Source organism: Macaca nemestrina, chromosome 13 (genome assembly GCF_043159975.1).
Source record: "Macaca nemestrina isolate mMacNem1 chromosome 13, mMacNem.hap1, whole genome shotgun sequence".
Taxonomy (NCBI): Eukaryota; Metazoa; Chordata; class Mammalia; order Primates; family Cercopithecidae; genus Macaca; species Macaca nemestrina.
Genome location: NC_092137.1, coordinates 29,165,836 through 29,186,343, shown reverse-complemented (window position 1 = coordinate 29,186,343; position 20,508 = coordinate 29,165,836). Strand labels below are relative to the sequence as shown.

General features: G+C 37.0%; 1 protein-coding gene across 9 annotated transcripts in view; it reads right to left on the bottom strand.

The window, feature by feature from the left end:
* LOC105479710 (CAP-Gly domain containing linker protein family member 4) overlaps window positions 1-20,508 on the bottom strand; it is a 115,526-nt gene that overhangs the window by 33,887 nt on the left and 61,131 nt on the right. For 8 of the 9 annotated variants that reach the window (XM_071076452.1, XM_071076450.1, XM_071076454.1 and 5 more), the window contains 4 exons: window positions 19,124-19,258; window positions 15,600-15,723; window positions 12,150-12,214; window positions 5,593-5,665 (listed from right to left, as the gene is read on the bottom strand). In XM_071076452.1, the coding sequence (XP_070932553.1) occupies window positions 5,593-5,665; window positions 12,150-12,214; window positions 15,600-15,723; window positions 19,124-19,258 (397 nt within the window). Of the gene's footprint in view, window positions 1-5,390; window positions 5,666-12,149; window positions 12,215-15,599; window positions 15,724-19,123; window positions 19,259-20,508 lie in introns of those variants that run through there. The other variant, XM_071076455.1, reaches the window with a different exon arrangement.

Sequence of the window (20,508 nt, the reverse complement as noted above, 5' to 3'; positions counted from 1 at the left end):
TACTAAACAGAAATGTATATAGGTTAATCCTCCCCAAATGGGTATTTTTTGTAACCTGACAAAATTACTGTAATTTTCACAGGAATAATGACAATAGCTCTCACTTCCTGAACACTTAGTAGGTACCTAACACTTCACATACGTTATTTCTTTTGATCTCACCCAAACCAGTGAAGAGGGGATTATTACACCTCCTTATAACGGAAGAAGAATCTGAGGCTCAAAAAAATTAAGCTATGTGCCTAAGGTCAGAGAGATGAAAAGAGCAAAGACGAGGCTCAGATCCATGGCTGCATAAGCACAAAGGCCAGGCTCTCTTCACAAACAGAATGGGTACTGGTAATTAAGAAAAGGTTGAAAAATAATGAGGCAAGGTTTACGCTGCCATTAGGTTAAAGTATAAAGTTAAAACAGTTAAAATAATGTGGCTCTGGCATAAGAATGTAGTTTTAAATGACACAGAAAACATATTTTAGAAAAATGAAACACACACATAATTATTTTACATGTGATTAAAAAGTAAAACTTCAAAGCAGTGAAAAAGGAGTGAACATGGAATTAGAAGTGCTGTAAAAATTAGCTGAGACAAAGGCTATGATTCTCACCACTCCTCCACATTAAAATTAACTGCAAATAAAGACCTTTAATGCATGAACTGAAAACAGAGCCAGGCACAGCAGCTCACACCTATAATCCCAGCACTGTGGGAGGCTGAGGCAGTCAGATCACTTAAGGCCAGGAGTTTCAGACCAGCCTGGTCAACATGGTGAAACCCTGGCTGTACAAAAAATATAAAACTTAGAGGGGCACAGTGGCAGGCGCCTGTAATCCCAGCTACTCGAGAGGCTGAGGCACGAGAATCACTTCAACTCAGGAGGCAGAGGTTTCAGTGAACTGAGATAGTGCCACTGCTCTCCAGCCTGGGTGACAGAGTAAGACTCATCAAATAAATACATAAATATTGAAAAACACCCTCACATACATATATGTAGAGAAAGAGACAGGAAGTATTGGGGAAGGTGCAAGGAAGGGGAGAGTTCAATACATGTTTTACAAGTCTGGCATCTATTACAAGTTAAATTCTGATTTTTTTCATTTATTATTGTGAATAAGTTTTTGTAACCTGACAAAATTACTGTAATTTTCACATGAATAATGACAACAGCTATCACTTCCTGAACACTCAGTAGGTACCTAACACTTCACATACGTTATCTCTTTTGATCTCACCCAAACCAGTGAAGAGGGGATTATTACCTCCTTATAACGGAAGAAGAATCTGAGGCTCAAAAAAATTAATGAAAAAAAAACATAAAAATGTTTTCATATCACGGCACAGTCTTTAAAAACATTGCTAAAGTAACGCGGAAGGAAGCTATTAAAGAATATGGGAATATGAGCATGACATACGGGGGAAAGCTTTGAAATGGGTATATGGAATATGATTCATTTCCCTTTGCTTAAAAATTCAGACACATGGTCGGGCACGGTGGTGCACACCTGTAATCCTAGAATTTTGGGAGGCCGAGGCAGGTGGATCACCTGAGGTCAGGAATTCGAGACCAGCCTGGCTAACATGGTGAAACCCCGTTTCTACTAAAAATACAAAAAATTAGCTGGGCATGGTGGCACGGGCCTGTAATCCCAGCTACTCGGGAGGCTGAGGCAGGAGAATCACTTGAACCCAGGAGGCGGAGGTTGCAGTGACCAAGATCACACCATTGCACTCCAGCTGGGGCGACAAGAGTGAAACTCCCTCTCAAAAAAAAAAAAAAAAAAAAAAAAAAAATCAGACACATGCATTAGGAAAAAAATTGGAAAAGTATATACCAAATGCTAACAGTGATAATCTCATCTAGATATCAACATTACAGATGACCTTTTTACATTTGGTTTTTCTTAATTTTTCAAATATTATACAACTTTCATAATCAAAAAAGCTTTTAAAGAAACAAGCAAATAATGGATTCAGCATCTAAACCAAAAATTAATGGCTTGGGTAAACACTTCACATTCTAATAAGAATGATTTATCTGATTCAAGGTATGTCAAAGCTCAAAAGCCAGAGAATTGAGACACTGAGAATTGCGGTATGTTTGAGAGCTCCGTTTACTCATTCAAAAACATGTATTGGCCACCTATGAAATGGCAGGCATGGGGCTACGCTCTAGGTATTTGTACGGAACAGTCAGTAAAATGTTACAAATACGATAATAAAGACTGTATACAGCACGGAAGAGGAAGGCGTCTCTCCTCCCTTAAAGCCTCAGGAAAGACACGTTAGTGGGGAAATGGCATTTCTGCCAGCTTGAAAGATAAGCACACAGAAAAGGAAATGCAGAGATTGTCGTCTGAGAAAAATATACATATTACTTTCTTTTGTTTTTTGAAACAGAATCTTGCTCTGTCACCCAGGCTGGAGTGCAGTGGAGCAATCTAGGCTCACTGCAACCTCCACCCCCCAAGTTCAAGTGATCTGCCTCAGCATCCCAAGTAGCTGGGACTACAGGTGCTTGCCACCATGCCCAGCTAATTTTTGTACTTTTCTTTTTCTTTTTTTTTTTTTTTTTTTTTGAGACGGAGTCTTGCTCTGTTGCCAGGATAGAGGGCAGTGGTGTGATCTTGGCTCACTGAAACCCCCGCCTCCCGGGTTCAGGCGATTCCCCTGCCTCAGCCTCCTGAGCAGCTGGGACTACAGGTGCAAGCCACCACACCCAGCTAATTTTTTGTAGTTTCACAGACACGGGCTTTCACCATGTTGGCCAAGATTATCTCGATCTCCTGACCTCAAGTGATCCTCCTGCCTCGGCCTCCCAAAGTGTTGAGATTATAGGCATGAGCCACTGTGCCTGGCCAAAATATGTGTTACTTTTTATATTCCTGAAAAGCATACAGTTTAGAGAACTGCAATCACCTGTGAGGATATTACCATGAAACAAAAGTCAAGGAAACACAGAAGCCAATCATGTAGGTCTCTGTATGCTGGGCCAATGAAACTGGACTTCATTCTGTGTTTGAGAATTCGAAAGCTTTAAGGGACAGGTAGAAAACAAACCCAAGCACATGATGTGAGAGGCCAGACCTGTGGCAGACAGGATCATACGAGTTCCGCCTAAAGACAATCAAATTTGGGCTGACCAAACCATGCCAGTGAGCCAGATTCCACAGACAGGACCCAGTGAGGATCTTTGAGCAAGCCCTGCTGATAACATGGAGAAGAGCTGAAGCGAGTTAGTAACGATGGGACAGGAGACAGATCCCAGGCGGGATGGAGACATCTGCAGAGTGAAGGAGAATGGATGCCTCATGCCTATCAGGTCCCTGTGACCTGATTTTACCTGTGTGGTAAAATCTCAAGCTAATTCTTGGCACTGGACATACAGTGTTCTGAAGACAGAGCTGCTTCCCTCCCCCTTTCTGCCATGTCTTCCTCGGGATGAAACGTATTCCTCACTACCATTTCTGTACATGATCTAGAAAAATCTTGTTTTCTGACAGAAAGGGCATGGGGGGACTGTTCCTTCCCCTTTCCCAGCTTGCTTTCACTCGTAGGGGCCACATGTGTCCTCCAAGACCTTCAAGTTTCTACCCAAGAACGTCCATCATCTCTGACTCGATTCTCCACATTTCTTCTCAAAGTATCATTTATTTCCATACAAATAAGCTAGGAAATGGAGCAGAGTTGGATGAATCTCAAGAAACGCACTTTCTCAACACATGTGCCTCAGAACACACCACATCTCCAGGTTAACAACAGCACAACACGCAATCAACTCTGGCCCCTTAGCAGAAGGCCATCGAGCACTGCCCTGTTTCCCTCACCCCTAAGAGGAGGGACAAATGTCCTAGTGCCCTGCCAGCACCTGAAACCCTTTCTTTTGTTCCTGAGAACAATGATCACCAAACATTTTGGTTGCACACATTATGAGTAAAAACAGATAAATAAATAACGTAAAAAGTTTACTCTCGGCCAGGTGTGGTGGCTCACGCCTATAATCCCAGCACTTTGGGAGGCCAAGGTGGGTGGATCACCAGGTCAAGAGATCGAGACCATCCTGGCTAACACGGTGAAAACTCGTCTCCACTTAAAAAAAAAAAAAAAAAAAATTAGCAGGGCATGGTGGCAGGGCACCTGTAGTCGGGAGGCTGAGGCAGGAGAATGGTGTGAACCTGGGAGGTGGAGTTTGCAGTGAGCCGAGATCACACCACCACACTCCAGCCTGGGCAACAGAGTGAGACTCCATCTCACAAAAGAAAAAAAAAAAGTTTATTCTCTATGCTCAATAAAAGTATATTTTTAAGGTACTAGTGTTAACCTGTATAAATATTACTAAAGCTTTTTTAGTTTTAGAGAAAACAGGGAAGTACTGATATTTCCACCTCACGTCTGCAGAGCGCCTTGTGTATAACCATACCTGCTGTATAATTCCCAGGGCTCAGATTGTTTTCTCCTTCCCTTGCTTCTCTGTATCATGTTCTTCCACTCACCAGCATCTCGACACTGATTTGGATACCTCTCTCCCTTCAGAATCCTTTATTTCCTGGTTGTTTCTTCTTAGCAGCTTCTTCCATTCTGCCTAGGAACTCTTGAATATCTTCAATAAACTGGGAGCATAAACTGACTGCCCTTAAACTCTTTCAGCTACTCAAGCAAGAAGACCAATTTCAAAATTCTCAAAATTGGTGATGGTTTTGAGGAAGGGAGAAAAACAGCCCCACCCAACCCTCTCAACAGTACCTAACAGTCCTTAGGACCAGCCAGGCTTCTCCTGTGAAATTTCAGACCTCTGCGAAGCTTGCCAATACCTTCATGCCAGAAGGTAAACAAATGACCTGCCTGTCCCTGGTGGGACATCAAGTTCTAGCCTTTGGGCTCTAATTTCTGGTGGCTGCTAGGGTCCCACTACTTAAGCAAGCATGTGTACTTCCCTAAGCAGCTAAGTCTTTTCCCCCAGGGTATTATTCATAGATTAACCGGCAGCATTTTAAAAAAAGAACCTCTAAACCCAATCAGTCTGGAAGAGCCTCGTATTGCTCTAAAGTGAAAAAGCTTCAGAAAACCACTGGGGAGTAGTAAAGTGGGTCTGGGGGAGATGAACAAAAATGAAAAAGAGCAAAGGGCATTCTCTCTACAACAAAACAAAACAACAAAAGGCTTTTGTGAGCAATATACTCTTAAGAGGAATTGGGAGCATTTTTCAAAATAACTGGTAAGATTACACCTTACATTTCTTTCATGTATCACTGGCAATATTAAATCAAATCTCTGATTACTTAAGGAGAGTTTAAAAGCAATCCGCCCTACTTAATGAAAAGACAATATGTAAATTCCTCTAACTTTTATTAATAGTTCTAACCTCTATGAAGATAAAATATATGCAGTGCACTAGTTTTAGTCACTGATGACATTTTTAATTGCGCTTGCAAAGGAGGGAGGAAGAACTCTTCTCAATACACTCATCACACCTTTTCTCCTACGTGTTAAAACTCTACCAAGCGATGCAAAAGATACAGCACTCCACTTTTCTTTCTTCACAGAATCCCATCATGTTCATCTTGAAAGGCGTTTTTCTAAATCTTCTTAATACTTACTTGGCAAAAGCATTTCTTCTGTTAATCTCCTTTTGGGAAGAAGCAGAAGTCGTGCTGAAACTTCTCCTAAAACCTAAATATGAAAGTTGGGGTTAGAAGAGGAAAAATATAAGCTTTCAGTTCTTATTTAAAATGATATTTTATCACTTCTTCTATAGATGTTCTATTATATTAAATGTTTCTTTCAAAACAGAAAGCAGGCCGGCACGGTGGCTCACACCTGTAATCCCAGCACTTTGGGAAGCCAAGTGGGAAGACTGCTTGAACTTAGGAGTTCAAGACCAGCCTGGGCAATAGAGTGAGATCCTATCTCATTAAAAAAGAAAAGAAAACAGAGAAGGTAAGTATACAGAATATAATGGTAGTGTAGATTTCTTAACAAATTTTCATCTTTACCTTCATGATCAAACTATACGCATAGATGAATAAGTGAAGAGCATGACATTACATTTGGATAATTTCATTATAAGATTTCTTAAAAATCAAATAAAATTGAATTACACATTTATAAAGCTGATTATTTTTACTATCAAATGTGACAATCTTGATAATCATACAAAAAAGAAAAAGATAAAATGGTTTAAAGATACAATCATTCATAAAACATTGAACAATTAACTTCAGAGCTTTTGATTGTTGGCATCTCCAAATAATACAACAGAAACAAAAACACTTCACAACAGGTAAATTTTTAAAAAGATGTTTTTAAAAAGAAACAAGACTTCCAGCCTGGCCAGTTATGGCAGACCAGATGTGCTAAATGAATCTTTTGATTGACACAATTTTAGTTTAAAACTATAATTGTTAAAAAATACTATCGAGCTGACACAAAAGGCACAATTTCAAAGAGGCTAAAAACAAAAAAGAGAAACCATCAGAGTCCCCCAAGCACCAAAGGACCTGGGCTTTCACCTTACTGGCTGCACAGGAGACAGAGAAGGAAATAAAGCCTAGGGCCTCCAAATGGAGTCTCACAAAAAATTCTTGGTTAAAGTGAGGATCCCAAACAGCTCACTCTCAGTACAAGGTGAAATGAGAAACAAAACACCGTTCAGATTAAGACAAAGGAAAGTCACTTATGTCAACCTTAATCCTCAGTAAGAGACAAAATTTTCTCCCCTCAGAATTTGTTACCATGAATGAAATTCATGTTATCTGCAAAAATATGTTGCAGAGACTATAAATTAAAGTGTCCCAGGTTGGCAGTGCCTCTAGGCAACTGGCACAGGTAGATATAATCTTGTCTGGAGGCATCTACACAGGCCTCAAAGAATTTTTATATATAAAATTCTGAGTAAAACAAGCATCTCACAAGAATAAATTACAAAACTCACAAGGAAAGAAGGCAAACCATAAGTTAGTCTCAACAGAAACAGATGGCAGAATCCGACTCACAAAGGCTTTAGATACTGAATTATTTAACACAAAATAAAAGATAATACTTTAAATATTTAAAGACATAAAAGAAAAATTTGAAAATATGGGGAAAGAATTGCAATGGTAAGTCGCAAGCAGATTTGAAAAAAGAAAAAAAAAGATAATCTTTACAATTTTAAAACTTTATGGCTGGATTAAGCAGCAGAATAAACATAGCTGAAGAGAGAATCAGGAAACAGAATGATGGGTCTGAAGATATCCAAAATATAGTCTAGAGTGACAAGTTGTGAGAAATATGAGAGAGCATGTGAAAGAAAATGAGAAGGTCCAACATACTACTAAACAGAGTTTCAGAAGGAGCTAAGAAAGATAATAAAGGAGAAACTATTTTAAAATTATAAGAATTGTAAATAATTGATCAACTCCCAGATACAGAAAAATCCATAATGCCAAACAAAAAGGATAAACAAAAAGGAATCTCTACCTAGACATATCATAGTGAAACGACTAATATGAATTAGTTAGACTCACAGATGACGTCTCATCAACAATGACAGAAACCAAAAAACAGCACAATACTGTCAATATGCAAGGGGAAAATATCTTTCAACCTAAAATTCTACACCGAGTAAAATTATCATTGGAAAAGACAAAAAACAAAGAGTTTGTTACCCAACAGACCCTTTCTAAAAGAAATTTTAAAGAATATACATGAAATTTTAAAAATGATCCCAAGTAGAAATTTTGAAGGTTAATGAGTAAAGATACTGGGAAATATGAGAGTAATGAGTAAAGATACTGGGAAATATGAGAGTAATGTTACAATATAAAACTACTACAATAATGTCAAATTTATAGGAGAAATAAAATATAAACTGGACAACTCAGTTTCTAATTATTTTCTATTATTTGAGAAAGGATAAAAATCATTAACTTCAGACTTTACCAAGTATTAATGCTAAATTATCTACAGTAATTACTAAGAAGCATCTTCATAGACTATAACTTCTACATAAGTAGAGGGAGTAAACAGAATTAAAAAAAAAAAAAAAACAGAGGGTGGGATATATAGCCAGAATAAAGTTGAGAAATAAAAATCACTTATTAAGTGCAAAAAAGTGAATAGAAAACAAATAACAAAAATAACATCAGTGTATATCAGTAATTACAATAAATGCAAATGAGTAAGACTCTCAGGTTAAAAGAAAGATTGTCAGACTTTCTTATAAAAGTAAAACCTGTAGGGACATGGATGCAGCTGGAAACCATCATTCTCAGCAACCTATTGCAAGAACAGAAAACCAAACACCGCATGTTCTCACTCATAGGTGGGAACTGAACAATGAGATCACTTGGAGACAGGAAGGGGAACATCACACACCGGGGCCTATTGTGGGGAGCAGGGAGGGGAGAGGAACAGCATTAGGAGATATACCTAATGTAAATGACAAGTTAATGGGTGCAACACACCAACATGGCACATGTATACATATGTAACAAACCTGCACGTTGTGCACATGTACCCTAGAACTTAAAGTATAATAGTAATAATAATAAAAGAAAAACCTAACTATATTCCATTTAGAAATATTCTAAAAACACAAGAACATAGAAAGGTTACAAGTCAATGGACAGAAAAAGATATATTAGGCAAATACTTAACCAAAAGAACGCTGGTATAAGATAAAAAAATATATTATTACGAAAGCAATACCATTTACATTAATGCCAAACAATTAAATACATAGGTATAAATCTAACAAAATATGTACAAAGTCTATATAAGGAAAACTATAAAACTCTGATGGAAGAAGTCAAAGAAGATATAAATAGGGAGACAGTCCATGTTCATAGGTAAAAAGACTAAATATTAACATGTCAGTTCTTCCCAACTTGATCGATATGGTCAATGCAATCCCAGTTAAAATCCCAGCAAGTTATTTTATGGATATTAACAAACTGATTATGAAGTGTATATACACAGGTGAAAGGCCCAGAATAGCCAACACAACACTGAAGAAGCAGATCAAAACCAGAGGACTGACACTACTCAACCTGAAGAACTACTATTAAGCTACAGTAATCAAGACAGTGTGGTACTGGCAAAAGATTAGACAAATAGATCAATGAAACAGAACAGAGAGCCCAGAAACAGCCCCATATAAATTAGTCAACTGATCTTTGAAAAACGAGCAAAGGCAATTCAATGGAAAAAAAGACAGTCTTTTCAACACATAATACTCCAACAACTGGACATTCTCATGCGAAAAAAAAAAATCTAGATACAGACCTCACATCTTACCCCAAAATTAACTCAAAATGGATCATAGATCTAAGTATAAGACACAAAACTATGTAACTCCTAGAAGATAACACAGGACAAAAATCAGAGTGATCTTGGGTTTGATGATGACTTTTAGATAAAACACCAAAGCACAATTCATGAAATGAAAAACTGATAACTTGGACTTCATTAAAACTAAAAGCTTCTGCTCTGTGAAATACACTGTTATGAGAATGAAAAGACAAGCCACAGACTGGGGGAAAATATTTGCAAAACACATGTCTGATACATGTTTGGTATTCAAAATATACAAAGAACAATAAGAAAATAGCAAACAGAATTTAAAAATGAGCAAAAGATGTGAACGGGCACTTCATCAAAAAAGATATAGCATACCATTGTTGGGACATTGTTGTACGCTGTTGGGAATAAGCAGTACTACAGCCATCATGGAAAAACAGGATGGAGGTTCTTCAAAAAACTAAAAATAGAACTGTCATAGAATCCAGCAATTCCACTGCTGGTATATAACCAAAAGAAAGGAAATCAGTACATTGAAGAGATAGCCGCACTCTTATGTTTATTGCAGCACGATTCCCAACAGCCAAGATATGGAATCAACCTAAGTGTCCACCAGTGGATGAATGGAGAAAGAAAATATAGTATATGTACACAGTGGAAGAGTATTCCACCATAAAAAGAATGAAATCCTGTCACTTGCAGCAACATGGATGGAACTGGAGGTTAAGTGAAATAAGCAAGGCACAGAAAGACAAATATCACACGTTCTCACTCAGGTGCAGGAGCTAAAACAGTGGATCTTGTGAAGGTAGAGTGGAATGATTAACATCAAAGGCTGGGAGGGGTGTATGGGTGGGAAGGGGGATAAAGAGAGGTTGGCTAATGGGCACAAACATGCAGTTAAATAGAAGGGATAAGTTCTAGTATTCAATAGCACAGGGGGAAAATTATAGTTAATAACTTATTGCATATTTCAAAATAGCTAGGAGAGAAGAATTATAACATTCCCAACACAAAGATCGATGTTTGAGGTGATAGATATCCCAATTACCCTGACTTAATGATTACACATTGTATATGTGCATAAAACTATCACATGTACCCCGAAAATATGTACAACTATATGTCAATAAAAAATTCAAAAAAAGAGATGGCACATAAACATATGAAAAGATAGTCAGCATCTGTTACAGACTGAATTGTGTCCCCCAAAAACTCATATGCTGAAGTCCTAACCTCCTGGCATTTCAGAATGTGACTATATTTGAAGATAATTACGGTAAAATGAGGTCATATGTAATTGGAGGTAATTAAGTTAAATGAGGTCATATGGATGGGCTCTAATCCAACGTGACTAGTGTCTTTATGATGAGGAGAGTGCGACACACACACACACACAATGAAAAAGACCACATGAAGACACCAGAGATAGAAGGCCATCTACAAGGCATGGAAAAAGGCCTAAGAATAAACCAAACCTGCCAACACCTTGATCTCAGACTTGTAGAGCCTCCAGAATTTTGAGAAAATGAATTTTTGTGTTTCAACCACCCAGTCTGTGGTACTTTGTCACAGCATCCCTAGCAACCAACACATCATCAAACATCTTTAGAAAATTCCAAATTAAAACACGAGGGAATTTCAAATTAAAACAACATACCTATTAGAGTGGACCATAAAATTAACCTCAACAATTATTCAAGGATTGGTATTATACAAATCATTCTTTCACAGATGGTTATCCGTGCAAAAGAAAAAAAGAAATTAGATCCTTACCACACACAAAATCAATTCTGAGTAAACTGACAAATGGGAAACACAAAAATATAAATCTTTTAGAAAACAACATAAGAAAATATCTTCGTAATTTCAATTTTAAGAAAAGACTTCTTAAAACAAAAAGGGCAAACCATAACATGTTTTGCTATTTTGACTACAAAAAATTAAGGAGTTCTGCTAACCTAAAGACACCAAAAATAATAAATAAAAAGATTAAAAGACAAGTAACAACCTGGGCAAGATATTTGCCACACATGAAATTGACAAAATGTTTGTCCCCAAAATACACAAAGAAGCCTACAAATTAATAAGATAAAGACAAACCACCCCCTGAAAATGGGCAAGAAACTTGAACAGGTACTTCATAATACAGGAAAGGCATATGGCCTATAAGCATGAAAATAGGCTCATCCTCATTTGTAATCTAGAAAACGCAAATTAAAACCGTAATGAAATACCATTTAAGCCCTTCAGATAGGCAAAGACTTCTAAATCAAACAAGGTAAGTACTAATGAGTTGAGGAGCAGCAGAGGCTCCGGTTCATCGCAGATACAGTATGCAATACAGACAGACAGGCATTACCTAGGAAGGTGGAGGGCATAGGTATCCCATGCCTGGCAATGCTAGAGAAACTTCAAGTGTGCACAAGAATATAGTTTGTAATAGAAAAGAAACAGGATATAACCCAAATAACCATCAATTATGGAATGAATATTTTAATGGAATGCTAAATAACAAAATAGCAAACAACCAAAACTAAACACTTATTATTTATTGATATATCTATATATGGGTGATAAAAATAAAGAGAATCAAGGGAATAATTAATGTGCAATTCAAGACTCCTCCACCTGAGGATGGGGTATATGAAGAGGGAGGCAGATGAGATGATGAGGTACTCAGGGGTTTCTACAGATCAGGTCATCTTCTTCTTCAGCCACGGGATAGGTAACAGATGTCTGCTCTATTATTACACAAACTATACAAATACAGTTGATAGACCCTTTTGTATATATATATACCTCACAATAAAAATTTTTCAATAAATGAAAGCAAAGAAATAATGATTAGGACCACAAAACTGTGTAGTCTTACCAGGATAAGAATGATTCTGTTTATTTGAAGAAATTTCTGAAAGGGTATCCAGGGAATCTGTTACTCTATGAATAAAACAAAGTACACCTCGTTAGAAGTAGCTGGTTTTCAGGTTTAAGACTGGCTATCAACTAAGTTTTTCACCCCAATTGTAGTCATTCATTAGACAAATATTTATTGAGTGTCCATTATAAGCCAGGAATGAGCTTCCATCTGGCATGGAAGAAAAACAATAATTAAATAGAAAAGGTTCTCACTATCCAAAGATAATTAGTGTAGAAAAAAATTCAAGTGAATTCACCTAAAATATGGACCTGAATTTATTTCTTTGTAACTTCATCTTCAAAGGTGAAACTAAAAATATGAAAATATGTTTATTTTATATTAAACTTAACAAATGTTAGATTAATACTGTGAAAAAGGCACTAATTCTTAAATTGAAAGAAAAATACATTGGCTGAGTTTGTGTGAGTGATTTTTCTGGTAAAACTATATGACTAATACAATTCAACATCTTTTGCTTTATATTTGACTCTAAGCCACAATCATAAAGGTCACTTTCCCGATGGGTTTTCCTTCATTTTTTGATATTCAAATCATTCTTTATTTTTAAAAAGTCAATCCTGACAGGCTCATTTTCTTTCAACTGTTTAGTGACCTCAATCTGGAAAGCCGTCATTTGTCAATCACTTCCTCCAGCATATCTTATTACCATCAAGAAATCCTGCAACTCTTGCAATATTTGCAATTTCACGTTACAATTCACAGGCATCATTTTTACATGTTATACAACATACCACAATGAGAGACTGATGGACACAAAGAATATGATTTTATGAAGAGGACGGATATTTGAATGAAGCAGTAACAGACAGTTGAGAGGGAGTGAATTCTAGAAGTAATCAGTTCATTAGTAGTAAGTGCCTAATAATAGTAAGAACTAAGAAAGTGAACACTATGCTAATGAAGATCACTTGAGCAATGTGTCTGTGTGTGTGTGTGTTTGTGTGTCTGTATGTGTGATTAACCTCGTGAGTTTTCTCAGAGTTTCTCTAAAGAAGTTTTGACTGAGTCATATATTAGCCAAAGAAAAAGGTATTAACTAGGTGAAAGTTGGGCAATAGTAGGTGGGTGTAGAAAGCCATCCAAGCAGAAAAAATAATGTGTGCAAACATTCTGGGATAGTCCCTGGCTTAAAATTCTTCCATTTTGAAGATCAGTGGTATCTTGCAAGAGTCCCAGAGCTGGTTCAGATTAGAAACTCCTCAAAATCAGGGACCATGTCTGTTTTATTTGCTTATAGAATGCCTAGCACAGCATAAGTGCTAAAAGACACTTAATAGTATTTGATGATGATGAATGAGACAATCAGAAGATGACAGGAAGACAGCTGGATTGAGATAGCAGTTCATTTAGAGACAGCCCTATTTTTTTTTAAGCAGAGGGGGCTGCTTTTAAATGTACCACCTTAAAGAAAACCAAATAGAAGGCAATCAAAAAAAAAAAAAAAGTAAAAAACGTGTGCTGCAGAAACAAAGCAAGAAAGAAAAGATAAACCATGAGAAAGTGGCTTTACAATGTAAAGGAGGGGGGAAAAGCTGTTACAGCATAAAACCACTGAACCAGGAATCAGATTGGATCAATATTTACTGTGCCTAAAATATGCCAAACTATGTACTCTGGGTAATCAAACATGACAAGCAGAATCCCAGTCCTCATGACTAGGAGACAGACAAAATTTCTAAGAGACTGCTGCAATGTTTTGATGAAGATATGCCCAAAGTAACATGAGAACACAGAAGACTGACTGGTGACTCAGCATGGATTTTACTCCCAAACCAATTATTTACAAGATATATGCCCTGAAGAAGGTCCCTGAAGCTCTTCTAACCATTATAGGGTTATGGTTAAGGGCATGCATGCTGATACCAGACTACATGGGTTCCAATCCCCAGCTGGGAGCACAGCACACGTCACCTCTTGTGACTTACTTTCCTCATCTACGGAACATGGTGCCTGCACCACAGGGTTACTGGAGAGCAGTAAACAGGTTAATATATGAAGAGCCCTGCAAACAGACCCCAGCATGTATGAGCACTATTCGTAGTTACTACTTCCTTTTCTTCATTTATAAAATAAATACAAAAAAAAAAAAAAAGAACAAACCATCTAAAAGCAAGGGCTTACAAAAAGAAAAATTACAAAATAACACACCCAGGCTGAGTCCAGCTCCTCGCCTAATTAGTTGTATGACTTCAGCTAAATCACTTATCTCTTTGAAACCTGTTTCTTCATTTGCAAAATGGGAATGATCCTAATAGCTTACAGCTCACAGGGTCTGGGGGAATTAATGAGGTATGCATCTAAAGTACACTGTACAGAGCCCACCCACTTACTAAATGCTCAACAAATATTTGTGATAGTTATTATTCTCCAGCTTACCTGATCAATATTTATTAGGATCAAATGAAACAACATTTAAGTGAAGATACTTTATAAACGACAAAACACTGTATGTTAAATTCTGTACCATAAATAAGAAGAAAATTACATCAAGTATATCACAGAAGGAAATTAATACTAAACAAATATGTAATGATTCACTAAGAAAAAGAAACTGAGGGAGAAATGGATGTAAAAACTTCAATTTGCCAGAAGATAGTCACAACAGTCTAGTTGTGAGGGAAAACTAGACAAGACTCCCAGATTGCGATCGTAGTTCTAGTCTCATGAATGTGATGATGCCATATATGTTATCTCTCATTTAAAGATTAGTCCCATTTCCCATCCACTCAAAGGCACACCAAGCGACTTCATCCAGAGCATAAGAGAAGCCATTTCACATAATGATATCTGGAATTTTATGAGGACTTTGTTTCCGCTCAACTTATTTTTTAAAACCAGATGAGGTGGTATGAAAGATACTATCTTAAGAAGAAACACCAAGGAGGTATATTATATAAAAATCCTTGAAGCTTCACTTCCCCCAAAGATCTACTGCTTATCTATTTTTGAAAACTAAAGAAATCAGAGGAAAAAGCCATTTTGGTTCCATTAGGTTTGTAGGAGAATGAATGGGGTGCCTGCTGGCAGGAAATTTAATGTAGTTAGGATGTGACTGAAGCAATCAGAGAGCATTTTTACTTTTGTTTGCATGACAGATTAAGCTTGCTGCTCTCACTGTTCTTAGCTCCAAACGCCACTTCTAATAGCCTACACATACTCATAGGGTTTGCAAATGAGGAATAAAGGAGGTTTTTAAAATTGCAAATCCTCAGCAAAGCAAATTTAGCTTTCCATGAGCCTTCTCTCTGAAGGTGGTTGGTTAACCCCTTGAAAGAAGACATGAGCTATGATCAGAGCATGTCTTTAATATAAAATTCGTGTCTCTATTAACCACTGCAAATTACAAAAAGTTTCTGTAAATAAACATAAATTTCATTCTCTCACCTTTGCACCCTGGATGGGGGAGCAAATATTCCATATCTTGGAGAACAACTAAAATACTGCACACCTCCAACTGAACCATCATTCTTGCCATGGGGTTTTTCAAGCTCTATACCATACCAATATCCTAGAACATGAATATTGCATTTTAAAAGCATCTGTACTTTATCCAAAACTGTTATGCTACTATATAAAACCAAAGTCTAGGTGGTTTAACATTTCCATAAATGACCAAAATGAGGGAAGATCATGATACTCATTAAGATTTCAAATGATAAAATTGTAAACTCTGAAAATTCGAAAAGTGAACAGGCAAAACATTTTACAAGTATAATTGCAGAGTAGTACATTAAAGGAGGAAAATAAAATGCACAAACACAAATTTGGCAAGAATTGGCAACTGTGCAAACAGTATATGACCAAAATATATCTAAAAGCTGCAATGAAAAACCGTTCTTGACTTGGTAATATAGTGTGTTTCAGTGAAAGAAGTGAAACATAATATTGAGATTTAAAAATCATAAAATGAACACGTAATCTTTTCATCTTACTCACCTAACATTAGAACACCACAAACAGCGCTCAAATAATTAAAGGACAAAAATATTATAGAAAATACCACTAGACATCATGGTGAGTGCTTTTTCTTTTATTTTTTCTACCCAAGATAAAAAGAAAAATCTTTTTTTACCTAAATGAAAAGGTTTAGGTTAGCTAATAGAGAATTATTTTAAAGACTTTTTGTATTTAAAAGGACCTACTACTCTGAAGGAAATAACAGGATTTCCTTTTCTAGAGAGCCTAAAATTAAAGTAGCAAGGTTGCTTTAAATGTGGTTTTACCCAATATAAGGTAAATGGACACATAATCCTAAAATAAGGATTTTCGAATTGAGGGTGCCTCAAGACCAATTAAAAGTATCTAATAGTCCATTTATTTGTGATTTAAAAGGAGCATACAGTAGTAATTGTATTTGGTCTCTTATAATCGGTATCAAGTAAAAATAGGGCATAGATATCAAGAAACTTATTACAAATTACAAAAATAGTGTTTCTTCTAGATTACTAGTTCAGAGAGTTAATTATATGCCTTCTAAAAAACCAACTCACAAGTTCTTAATACCTTCTAAAAAAACCAATTCACAAGTTCTTAATTTTTTTCCTCTATGTATAAAAAGATGATACCTGAGTCCATTTCCTAATATGTAATACAAGTAATGTCTACAAAACTATTGTTAAGCCGCACTAACGCTCTGAAAATAGGTCATCACATTTCCGAATGTCCTAAACCAGGTTAGTCTGGTTGCCACTGTTACTTCTCAGTGCTATAGTTACAATTTTCCAAGTTTTAGTTGCTTCTGCCTTTTATGCTTTCCTATATAATTTTTGCATTTTCCCATTTTAATTGACCATATAATTACTAATGTTAACTATGTAACTCTTGGAAACATGTAACATACGGTAGAAATACATATGGCAAGTGTTAACGATAAAGACTACAGCTTGGCAGTGGTGTGGTACGGATATCTTCCCAATTAAATGTTAATTTTCTTTCCAAGGTGTCGCTGATAAAAAATGCTGATGAGACTAAATACGACCTCTCTCAAATCTAGATCTTACAACCTCCAAATACTGAAGATATTACCACTGTTCCGCAGCAGTGATTTACTTTTGATGCAACTACGTCCTTACAGGACAGAACGTTTTTAACAAAAAAGTTTCCACCTTTTATAATATTTGCTTACTACTTCCCAAATTTCTAAATGCTTTACATTATGAATTTAAAAATGGAAATCAACCTAAAATGAAGAATTATATCCAGAGAATCACACCATTCTACCTTGGTTTAATATCATCAGAGAAAGGGAACTCAAAAGATATGGTAATTGTAAAAAAATAACCTACCTGTGGGATTAAGTTTTTATTTGAATGCCATATTAAGTATATCCTAACTAATCTCAATTACTACCTGGAGACCTAAGAAAGTCATGAATTATAAAACACCTAACTCAAATCAAGCAGCTGGCTTGCAATTAATTGTAAGTGGTATTAGTGAAACAAGATTGTGTTGGGAGACAGTCACCTACGGTCCTGTCATGTTTCCACATGTCTTACTGGTAGACTACTTTTGTTCTAGACTACCTTTTCATAAACGTCTGTGTAGGGGACAGCCCTGGAGGATAGAGATAGCATCTCCCACCAGAGCAAATGGCAGGCATGTGTACAATAAGATTTTACACATTCAGATTCAGTTTCCCTAAGTTCTGGGGTCCTCTCCTGGAACAAAAAAACACTGGCTGTGCAGGTGACACCTGGCTCACTCGCTCTCACCCTGTGAGAATTGGCACTAAGGGAATAGTTCAAGAAAATGCCGATACTCTGGCTACTGCTATGACTGTGAGTACTAGAGTGCTTTGTCTCAAACTTGTGATGACTCTAGTACTCACAATATCTTCCACCAACATCTATGAAACTGTGGCAGGTGAATTTGTTAGCTTGCAAGTAGGGTAAAATCTCAGATCCCTCATAGTTCTTGGCTAAATGCTACAAACTTTTTTAAAAAAATCAATGTTCTAGATAACCTTTCCTAAAATACTGCAATGCCACCATGTGTTAAAATAGCATATTGCTATTTAAAATATACAAACTTGTTTTCGTTCAACCGACTTCTGTTTAAAATTATTAATCACTGACAATACAAAACAAAGTAATCCGGCCGGGCACTGTGGCTCACACCTGTAATCCCAGCACTTTGGGAGGCCGAGGCAGGCAGATCACCTGAGTTTGGGAGTTTGAGTCCAGCCTGGCCAACATGGAGAAATCCCATCTCTACTAAAAATACAAAATTGGCTGGGCGTGGTGGCACATGCCTGTAATCCCAGCTACTCGGGAGGCTGAGGCAGGAGAATCACTTGAACCCAGGAGACAGAGGTTGCAGTGAGCCGAAATCATGCCATTGCGCTCCAGCCTGGGCAATGAGAGCAAAGCTCCATCTCAAAAAAAAAAAAAATAGAAAGTAATCTTTACTTTTGGAAACACAATGTTAAGTATAGATTGGAATGAATATATAAATACACAAACATGTAGTTTTAAGAGCCCCCCAAAAAATGTATTTTGAGCCCTTTTGTGTGCTTTTCTCTGCGAGCCACTCTGATAAAAAGGTACACAGTTAACTCATTATTTACTACTTATTTTAAAGACTATCCTTAGCAAAAATCTAATCCTAAAATGTTTGCCTGTCACTTAGCACACCCAGCAATCAGTAGGAGTAAAACTGGAGAATGACAACTAATTTTTAACACTGACCATTTAAAACACAAGTGGCAAGAAAAAAATATATGGGTAACCATCCACCTGAGTAAACACAGTCTGAGTGTTCATCATCGTTTCACATTTTCTGTGCTATAGCTGCCATCCATAAAAACTGTTCATCAAGATTTCTCTACAATTAAATTCTATTTACATGTAAAATTTTAAACCTTTTGTATTCTAAAGAATTCAAGTTAAGCAAACACGCAGATGAGTTACCTGGAGCGAAGTTTGTTGTCCCAAAGAACCTAATGGTGCCCAGTCTCTGTCCTACCACTAGCACTCTCTCTCCGAGGCGGAGCTCCCCCTCACAACGGCTATTATTTGCTGTAGATGTTGCTGAGGAATTCAAACCTGTTCAAGTCGGGGAGGGACACAGGGGCAGGGCAGGAAAACAGGAGAAAAAACAAAGGGAGAAAAACTCAAAAAGCACATTAGCCAAAAAAATCACACTAGGTATTCTAACTAGTCTAGTTAGTTGGTGATTTTGATATCTGATGCCTTTCATCACATAAGTCATCTACAGTCGTGTTTCTCACGTGTGAGGTCAAGTTACTCAAAGGAAAAGTGAAGAGTTTCCTGGGAAAATTACTGCCATGGGAAATTCACAAAACCTTATCCCTGGTAAAGTACCAACTCTGCCAATATTGCCTGCAGCATTTCTACTAGAAGAGGGGTCACAGCAAACTGTTTCTGCAAAGAGCTGCACAGTAAATATGTTAGGATTTGCTAGCCATACCTCTGCCACAACTACTGAACTCTGCCGTTGCAGCATGGAAGTAAATACAAACAATACATTTTTTTTAAATGTGCATGGCTGGATTCCAAAGAACTTTACAAAAACAAGTGGTAGGTCAGATTTGGCCCATGGGCCATAGTTTGCCAATTTCTATTCTACTAAAATACTAGAATTATATTATTAATAGTTCACTTAGACTCAGTGTAAATTATATAAAAAGTCATGTGATTTGACTTTTTCTTTTTTTTAAGAAACAGGGTCTCGCTGTGTTGACCAAGCTGGTCTCAAACTCCTGGGCTCAAGCGATCCTCCCACCTCAGCTTCCCAAAGTTCTAGGATAACAGGCATGAGCCACTGTGACCAGCCAAAGGTAGCACGATTTGAAGGTTAAATTGCTATACGGTCCCAATTATCCTAAACTGATTTTGTTATTAAGAACAAAACCACTGCTCTCTCAACTTGATTCATTCAAAACTAAACCTAGAAATGCCCACGATTAAACATAGAAGTCCTAGAGAAATATGATCTAGAAAGCTGTTCAAATATAACAGCTGAAAGAGAAGAGGTGGGTGCTCGAGCCTTGTCCCGTCACTACATAAACAGAGATTTGAAGAGCTGCCATCTGAGAGGGAGTAGAGAACTCTGGAGGAGGGCATGGGATGGAGGATAAGTCATATTGTGAAAAAAGAAGAGACCAAAAACATAGCAATTAAACAAGGAACATAAACCCATGGAGAAGGTCTGGATTATACCAGTAAGTCCTAGGCCCTCATCATAACTATTATTCTATAGCACTTCATAGTTTATAAAGTGCTTTTCCTAAAAATTATACTGAAAAATAAGATACAAACTCAGGAATTAACAC